This window comes from Brassica napus, chromosome C4 (assembly GCF_020379485.1).
Source record: "Brassica napus cultivar Da-Ae chromosome C4, Da-Ae, whole genome shotgun sequence".
Taxonomy (NCBI): domain Eukaryota; kingdom Viridiplantae; phylum Streptophyta; class Magnoliopsida; order Brassicales; family Brassicaceae; genus Brassica; species Brassica napus.
In genome coordinates this window covers 61979525-61989520 of record NC_063447.1, presented here as the reverse complement: position 1 = coordinate 61989520, position 9996 = coordinate 61979525, and the positions used below count along the sequence as shown (strand labels likewise).

Sequence of the window (9996 nt, the reverse complement as noted above, 5' to 3'; positions counted from 1 at the left end):
ATGGTGTATGAGTTTTTTTTCTAGTAGCCAATAATAATGTGCCACGTCTTAAGTACTTTATCCACGTCGGCTATTTCAGACAGCAAGTGGATTTTCTTATAGTTTTGGTAGGTGAGACTGGAAAAGAGCCTTTAAGATCTTGGGTCATTTTAATGGGCCTTCTAACAAAATAAACCCATTAACCACTAATGAAAAAGGGATATCTTCCAAAGTGCTTAACCGAATCGAATTGACTCCGGTTTTGTTTTCTCAGTTGTTCGGCACAAACCGAAATAATTGAACCAAACCGAACCGAGCAAGTTGATGAAATAAAGCAAACACGCTCGCAACTCATCCATGTCATTAAATCTCGAGTGTGAATCTCATAAAACTAGGGAAACTTTGTAGAACCTGCCTAAAGGTATAATAACATATGCAAAAAAAGGTATAATAATTTTTTGTTGGTGAATAGCATCGTTAACACGCAGCGCCAATTTGTTTTTTGGTTAAAAACCGTTGTTAAAGTGACTGACAGGCTGCAATTTGTAGAATCGCAACCTGTAAGGTCAGCACAAAGGTCTATATCAGGCACACCAGGCGTAATAAATACAATGTTCATCCCCTTCCTTCTCAGATTCTCCATGTGGCCGTAATATCCTTTATCACCCAACACTAAAACAAGACGTTCTTCATAGTCTCTCTGACTCATTCTTTTACAAAGGCTCAGCAGACAGTCACCTATGGAGGCATCTATAACCTGAAGTTGACGATATTTTGTTCCTGGACGGGAGGGAATCTTTGCATCTGAATCATAAACTTTATGGTAAACAATTTCAGCCGTGTCGGTAAAGTAAGTATTATGGGCTGGCTTGATTCTGAAGTGTTCCGGATTCCCAACAAAGATATAGAATTTTGGCGGTTTGAAGGTTGTCAAGGTACTCGTTTGCTCTATGGCCTTGCTTATACGACTAATAGCTTCTTCAGCAGATTATCATAATCCCATATGACAGTATCTCTGCCTTCTTGAGTTCAATGGTAGGGTTCTCGTTTTTTACACCGCCAATGAGACTGAGAAGCAGATGAATTGTGCATTCCTTCTGAATCTTGTAGTCAACAACAGTTCATCCATCTTCAAGTTGTTTTCCTTCAAAGATCAACCTATAATGATGGTACTGTGGAATTTTTTCTCTGTCTTGAATCATTGTTTTAACCCTTTGTGTGGTGTTGGAAGATAGCACTTCCAAAGTAATAGTCTCCCCTTTCAAATTGTTGACAAAGATCTGGAATGAGATGCAAAAGGGCAAAAGAAAAAAAAGGATGCAAGGCTATAATCAGTGCCGGTCTAACATGCTTAGATGCCTTAAACAAATTTTTAATAACATTTTTTTTTACATTTTTTTCTAGTAATCATATATAAATATATATAATAAAAATATCACATTAATTTTTGTAACTAATTCAACTGCATTAATAATCATTAACAATAATTTTATAAAGTTATAATTCTATAGCAATATTTGTTAATATTATCACCAACATTTTGACCATAGCCAATCATAATTTACTAAAATAAATTCTTAATACAAAATCTCACATTTCAAAAATAATATTTCACTTATATTTTGGTTAATTTTTGCTTATATTTCTATTAATTTTTACTTATATTTTCTATGATTTTCTTAAATTTTATATGTAAACATAATTTATATTTATTTGATAATAATAATAGTATTCGGTAAAACATCAGTGTTATTTATATAAACTTCAAGAGACAGACCATGAGTGACCTCAAGAGACAGGCCATGAGTGACCATATAAACTTCAAAATAAGAAGTGTCTTTAGAGTGAGAGCTATTCTTGGAAAAATCCATTTCACTTACAAGCTTCGCTAACCATCTATGTGTTGTCGAAGTTTCACAATCTCTCTAGTATGCCTTAAGATACTATTTAGAGAGAAAAATAAATATCTTTCAAAAACTATCTAAAAAATAAGAAAAAAATTAGCAAAAATTAATAAAAAAAACACAATGATAACGAAAAAGCATGAAGAGGCCAAAGAAGATACATAACATGTGTTGGAGAACATATATAAATCCACGAGCATTTGTTATTACTAATATGATAATTACATATATAATTTCACAAGCATTTGTTATTATTAAATATTCATACAATATTCATATTCGCAGACAACCACCTAGTATTATTGATTTTACATAAGGTTGATGTATAATAGTATAGATGTAAAATCTTACGGGGAATAAAACTTTTACTAGGTGATGATAGCATTTCATTTTTTATTTTTTTACACCTAGTATTAATATTATTAGCATATATGTAAAATCTTACATAGGGTTGATCAGTTATATGTGATGATAGCATAGTTTTATCTTTTATTTTTTTATCACAAAGTTTTGATGATAGCATTTCATTATTAGCAACCACCTAGTATTACTATTATTAGTATTAATGATAGCATAGTTTTATTTTACTAGATGATGATAGCATAGTTTTATTTTTCATTTTTTTTTATCACAAAGTTTTGATGATTGCATTTCATTTTTTATTTTTTTAAGAATAAATATTTTACTATTAGTAATATTTTCATTTTATTGATTTTAAACACCAAAAATTAAAATTAAAATCTAAAACAACCAATCAAGTTTTTCAAAAAACTAAAGTCTACTACAAAGTCAAAAACCAAAAGCTAAAATCTAACAAACCAAAATCCAAAAACTAGAAACTAAAATCCATAATATAAAAACTAGCAAAACAATTATCACCTTAGTATTATTTTCCGATATCTGAATCGGTTTTACTTTTTCGTTCTATCAATTATTATTGTTGTATTTTATCTTTTGCTTGTATTTCTAAGCAGCTCCACCTCGTATCGGAGATATTAAATATTTCTTCTTCACTAGTCACCAGATTATGTTCGATTTTTTTAGTGTTATTCTTTTTCAAGGTAGAACATCTCCGTATTATTGGGGAGTTGAATTGGGTGGGGATGTGTTTAATTAAATTGATTCAGAGTATGTAGAATCGAAGTAATCTCTGTATGAGAAATGTTCTATGAATACTTTTGAATCCACTCATCTCAGCGGATGATTCAGCAAAAGGCGTTTCGAAATGGTACAAGGAGCTAAAGCAAAGGTGGTAAAAAAGATCGGCGACAAACTTGATAAGAGACTGTAGCATTTCAGCATCATAATCTCAGCAATAGACACGTGTGGAGTCCCCTGGATGTAAGAAAATTTGTTAGTAGAATATAACAGGGTATAGTTAGAACTATTTAGTCATCCGAAGACAATTGAATTTTTAGGTCATGATTATCGGTAGGTATGAATTTTGGGTTTCTTAATTTTTTTTTTGTTTTCTCTGATTAAAAAAATAAAAATAAAAAAAAATCAATCACCGACCACCACGGATCAGTGAGGTCCGCAAAGAGTTCAAAAATCTCACCAAAGTCAGATCCTTAATTCTTCTCCTCTAACACCTGTTTTAATAAAAAAAATGGGGTCCACCACCTAAAAACCCTTCTATAATGGCCTTAGAGCATGATTATCCGGGGTCCTTAGTGGGTTTTTTAGTGCGTGGGCCCCCACAAAACCCTTAAGAATCGGTTACAAAAACTACTAATTAAGAACCGATTTTAGTGAGTTTCTTACACTGTTCACGGGTCCCACTGACACATGGCAGTCCGCGATTAGTTTGCTTTTTAATTTTTTTTTTTTTTTTTTTTTTAAGAACTAAGAAATCCAATGGGTTTCTTAGGGATAATGATGGCCTTGCATAACATTAACAGCTCAGCTCATGTACAAGTGTCAACACTAAAAGCATTCCCAACAATAAAAACCTGTTAGGAATTCTAAAAGAAAAAAACAATTGATATTATACTAATATATTTACTTTTCATTTTTCTTTATAAAACAGAACTAGTAAATAGGTGCCACATATGTTTGTTGTACTGGAAATTTTTAAAAATTAATTAAGAAATTTTCAGTTTTCCTGTCAGGGATTCTAAAAGAATAAACAATTAATATTATACTAATGTATTTACTTTTCATTTTTCTTTATAAAACAGAACCAATAGATGACACATATGTGTGTCAATATTGGAAGAGCATAATTAACTTTTCAATTTTCTCTTTCTTAACTTTCCGTTATTTTAATTGTTTCAATCTTTCTAGTAATAAGCCATTCTTAGCTAAACGTGTTCAACCTTTCTAGTAACAAAGTGATAGGCATTTACATCAATAGCCCAGTCAGGTTTATCATTTTCAGCAGGCACAAATTAAACGCTTGATAGATATTGGATATTGTTTTAGTGGCCTACACAGCACAAAATATATATGCAATAAACTAATCAACAATCCAAGAGAGACTCTTGATTACGAACCCAGGTCCAATTAAAAGTGTGGTAGCTTAGGTGTTGTAGGCCTCTGCCCTTTCCTCAGTTTCCCTCTAAATTTCTGCTTTTCGTTTTTTGTTTGGTGATGGTATTGGTTTAAGTTTGTTTTGCCCTTTCCATGTACGTGGACTATTTATTACAAGTAATTAAAAACAATCGGTCAAAAAAATGTACATGTATTCTCATGCGTGCAGCTTGTTTATGCCTTCTTTCGTACTATTTGCTAGTGTGGTTTTTGTTAAGACACATGATATCTCCCAGGGGCTAAGCTAGGTTTTTTTCTTAACTGGATGCACAATAACTGATAAAAATAGCGTAGGGGAATCGAACATAGGTTACTAGGAAATTATGGGTGCAAACTTAACCAAATAGCCACTTCCTTCTTATAAGTAATATGTAAAAAATCAAATATCTAAAATATACTGGGTGCTCTTGCACCCATAGTGCTTAAAGTGGCTTCGCCACTTATATCTCCGATTATAACCCATCTTAAATTATCTCATAGTATTTGCTAGTTTATGCCTTCTTTCATACTATTTAAGCTAGTGTCGTTCTAACGATCTTCAGTCTATTATAGCTACAGCTGCTTTTTGTTCCTTTTCTTTTGCGTGCGATAAATTTAATATGTATGACATATATAACATATATGTGCAGTGCAGTGCAGCATGACAACATATCTATATGTATGCATTTGCAGATAGGTGTTAATTAGTGCTTATAATACGTATTATTTAACGTAATTACGGTAGTTGCATTCGCACAATTGCACCCAAAAAGAACATGGCTGGTCACAAACTAATTTTTTATCAAAAATGTATTTTAATAAAAAATCAGGTTATATCGTTTTTGTCCACCCTATCACTTTTGTATTTACGTAAAAATTGTCATTACGAAGGTGAGACTTGAGAGTGCCGAGTGCTATATTCATGTGCCCCTTGTGGATTTAGTAGAAAGAAAAGAAGTGTCCCTGTTGAGGTGAGAAATGTTGCCAAAAACGAAATTGTGTGTTTTAATGTTTTGTAAAAGGAATATTTTGTGAAAGTACTCAAGTTGGTGACTACCTCTACATATATTGATCGTATTTTATATTATTTTGAAGAAGAAATCTTTTTTTTTTTTGGTCAACCGAAGAAGAAATCTAAAGTTGGTGAAAAGACTAATTAACGTCCAAACTCCAGAGGTCAAAGTCATATCGTTATTTCATCGTCAGATGAAGAAGAAAAAAACATGTAAATTAAGTTAGTGACCAATAAAATAAGGAAAGCTTTTTTGGGGTCGTGCTTAAAAGTCAACTTCGACCAGATGATAAGTTGGTAATCTACCCATTGATTGAGACATGTCTACGTTTCTATACTTTCTGCTAGTTTTTGTAACTTGTTTCTTCCGTCAATGTTACGTGGGACGCAGAATCTTGTTTTGATCGGCAACGTTTCAAGAGTGTATTTTTTTTTATATATAAAGTGTAATTTGAATAATGCAAGTAAACCTTAAATGTAATTTGCGCAATCAATTCTGTTTTTGGATTCTTATATCAAATCAGAATTTTATAAAAGTCTAATTAAGTGAGCATTAAGGAATGAATATAAGCAAAGTTATGTTTTGTGCAAGTGATTTTGTAAATGTATATTTTCTATTTAGACGTTGACGCTTACTTCTTTGGCAGGCTATAGCCGACCACAGTCTATGATGTATATGGAAACCTTAGCTTAGGCCTTAGCTACGCATAATTTCATCATACTGTGTCCAAAGTCTTGATCACTAAACCTAATTAAAAAATACACAGATTGTCTTACGATAGATAGTTTTCAGTTCTTATTCATTTCATCATTTGAATGTTGACGTATGAAGATTTTTTTTAGTAGGAGAAACATATATAGCTGTGCGTTGCATGCATGTAAACCAATTATTCAACCACTTAATAATCATATTTTGGATAGCTATCTTAACATGTTTACCAAAAAAATAAAATTGGAATAAAACCTTTAATATACTTTGCTTTCAAATTTTAGATAACTGACCTGCAATCGCTAGAGTACTACGTCCTCTCAATTTGTTTTAATTTTCAACAAAGAAATATACTACGTTACTCAATATATTTTTTTTCTTAGCAGCTTAAGTATATAATTAGTTTGACATATGTAAGATTTTCACCAGTCCAGAAATTTCGTGGTTTAGTTCTACTTCTACCTAATAATTTCATAATTTATGAGCGTGGGAAGCAGAAACTGTGACCATATATGTTGTCGACTTGTTGCGTGCTTGATCGTTACAAACTAAGTTGAACCAATCCTGGTCCAGAAGTTTTCTTTTTAGTTTTGATCAGTATGAACATAATAAAATATTAATATTTAACTAGAGAAACTTTATGATGAATCTTGCTTGTGGTGAATCTGACTAAGTGATTATGTACACACAAAATACAAGAAGTTTGCCGATCCATTGTATATATCTTACCAGGATACAACATAAACACGTAATATGATTAAACAGATTTTTCAAGAAAATACAATTCATACATTTTCTTTTCACCGTTATATTCTTCTTTATTTTGTTGTCATCCACCGTTATATTCTAAAATACTTAAAACAAACAAATTATTTTGATTTGATGTTTTTTTTGGTCAATTTTATTTATTTAAAAAAAAATATTTATTTATTTGATGTTTAAAAAGAATTGTGTAAATGGCTGGCTAAATGAGTCGTATACTTGTTGAAAGAAAGCAGTGAAACTTCGAAGTTGACGCGCGTCCACGGTTGATTAGCGTTTGAGAATGGCGATTACACACTGTCTCTGCCAGCATATAATTTTTTTTTATCTGTTAGAGCATTTTAATGGACGAATTTCTTAATTGATCTTATAAGTAAAATATTTCTTTTAATTTATTTTAATTTTAAATTATAAAAATAAAACCAATAATTTTTAAACAAATGATAGATGGTTTTTCATATAACAAATTCTCTTCGTTTTCTCTCTTCCATTTTTCTACATTTAATATAATAACTTGTTAAGAAATTCCCATTCGGAATGCATATACATTCGATTGTGTCAACTACTCAAATATTACATCACATTGAAAATGATACGTATAAAAATTCGATTGTGACTAGTTAATTTTTTCCGACTAAAATTAATTTTAAATAATTAGTCAACTACTCAAATTACAGTTTATTATATACTTATCAACAAAAAATATTATTATTATATACACGTCAAAAATTATAGCCCAAACAAGATAGATAAATCTCAGCATAAAGAATATATGACGGCATGACTATTACCAGTCCATTGGTTGGTACTTGGTACAAAAATATATGAAATTACATTATTTGTTAAATAAAAAGCATAAAGCCACCAACACATCTATATAAACACATCAATTCAAGAAACCAATCTCATCTTCCAATACCTTCAAACACAAACCTCACGGTTTTCAAAACGTTTGGCCTTATAATGGCTTTTCGAGGTTATCTTCTGACATTTGTGTTCCTATGCATATTCTTGGCATCGACCGTTTCCGGGTATAACTCAAAACACGTGAAAGCGTGGTGCAGCAAAACTCCAAACCCCAAACCATGCGAGTATTTCTTAACCCACAACTCCGACCAAAAACCAATAAAATCTTTGTCCGAGTTCCTCAAAATCTCAATGAAACTAGCTCTAGACCGAGCCATCCTCGCCAAATCCCACGCATCCACACTAGGACCAAAGTGCCGCGACACACGTGAAAAAGCTGCATGGGAAGATTGTCTCAAGCTCTACGACTTCACCGTCTCTAAAATCAACAAGACGATGGACCCAGACACGAAGTGCTCTAAAACCGACTCTCAAACATGGCTCAGCACGGCTCTAACCAATCTCGACACTTGTGAAGCTGGGTTCTTAGAGCTAGGTGTTACCGATTTTATCCTTCCTTTGATGTCAAACAACGTCTCAGATCTTATATGCAATACACTTGCCATTAACAAAGTTCCTTTCAACTACACTCCACCGGAGAAAGACGGGTTCCCTTCGTGGGTCAAACCCGGTGACCGGAAGCTTTTGCAAAACTCAACACCTAGAGATAACGTGGTTGTGGCTAAAGATGGGTCTGGTAATTTCAGGACGATTAAAGAAGCGATCAACGCTGCTTCGGGGAGTGGTAGGTTCGTGATATATGTGAAGCAAGGCGTTTACAGTGAGAATCTCGAGATACAAAAAGATAATGTCATGTTGAGAGGTGATGGTAAAGGGAGAACGATTATCACCGGAAGCAGAAGTGTTGGAGGAGGATCGACCACGTTTAAGTCAGCTACTGTCGGTACGTATGGTTACAAAACAAAAACAAAAAGATAAATAATATTTTATTTATTTTCATGAGATATATATATAGGCTTTACTGTTTAGTTTGCCAATTGTTACGTGCATGAACAACAAGTATACGCGTCCTATATGTTATACAGATTCAAGCTTTTAGATGCTGTCGTTGCTTTGGTATTCAAAAGCATACGTAATCCTCTATTATTACTACACAATAATTTACAATGTCATGAATTAGCGTGAAGTAAATAAACAAATTATATGTTTTGACAGATAATCCACGAAATGACATAATCTATAGGAATTGAAAATTTTATTTGTATAACTGTCTTTTGCATTTATGCTTGATTTATTTTATATTATTTCAATAAAAATGGAAAACAATTTTTCATTTCACAGATTTGATGATTAAACTAAAAATAAAGTGAAATGATTTTGTCTTTTCCTTTTCATTTTTCTTCTAGTTTGTTAAATTTAATTACTAGCATGCCATATATGTTATGATAGTATAACAAATTAAATGATAATTCAGCGGCTGTCGGAGACGGGTTTATAGCACGTGGAATAACGTTTAGAAACACAGCGGGAGCGAACAATGGACAAGCAGTAGCTCTAAGATCCGGATCGGATCTATCCGTTTTCTACCAATGCAGTTTCGAAGGTTACCAAGACACACTATACGTTCACTCTAACCGCCAATTTTACAGTGACTGCGATGTTTACGGAACAGTAGATTTTATATTCGGAAACGCAGCCGCTATTTTCCAAAACTGCAACATTTTTGCACGTCGTCCACCTGGTCGCACCAACACAATCACTGCCCAAGGAAGATCCTATCCGGATCAAAACACTGGTATTATTATTCACAACTCTCGTGTCACCGCAGCTTCAGATCTCCGACCCGTTTTAGGATCCACCAAAACTTATTTGGGTCGACCATGGAGACAATATTCTAGGACGGTGTTTATGAAGACTTCTCTTGATAGTCTAATTGATCCACGTGGATGGCTTGAGTGGAACGGTAACTTCGCTTTGACAACTTTGTTTTACGGTGAGTTTCAGAATACGGGTCCGGGTGCTTCGACTTCAAGTCGGGTCACATGGCCTGGATTCCGGGTCATTGGTTCTGCCACTGAGGCTTTGCAGTTTACTGTTGATAGTTTCATTGCTGGTAGCTCTTGGATTCCATCATATGTGCCGTTTACTTCTGGTCTCTAAAGAAATATATCTGATTAATTCAAATATTATATGATGCAAGTTGTAACGCAATTGATTGGTCTATTACAGAGAATAAATATTGTTTAGTAAGA

At 32.9% G+C, this 9996-nt stretch overlaps 1 protein-coding gene across 1 annotated transcript; it reads left to right on the top strand.

The window, feature by feature from the left end:
• Nucleotides 1-7770: 7770 nt before the first annotated feature.
• Nucleotides 7771-9996, top strand: LOC106395093 (probable pectinesterase/pectinesterase inhibitor 17). Its single transcript, XM_048755301.1, has 2 exons — nt 7771-8687; nt 9219-9996. Exons 1-2 carry the CDS (start codon nt 7841-7843, stop codon nt 9902-9904), a joined length of 1533 nt encoding a protein of 510 aa, XP_048611258.1. The 5' UTR covers nt 7771-7840; the 3' UTR covers nt 9905-9996.

Bases quoted from the DNA above. Each gene is read 5' to 3' on its own strand.
- LOC106395093 (XM_048755301.1), top strand. From the start codon at position 7,841: ATGGCTTTTCGAGGTTATCTTCTGACATTTGTGTTCCTATGCATATTC. The intron at 8,688-9,218 runs GTACGTATGGTT...ATGATAATTCAG, and splicing joins GTTTAAGTCAGCTACTGTCG to CGGCTGTCGGAGACGGGTTT.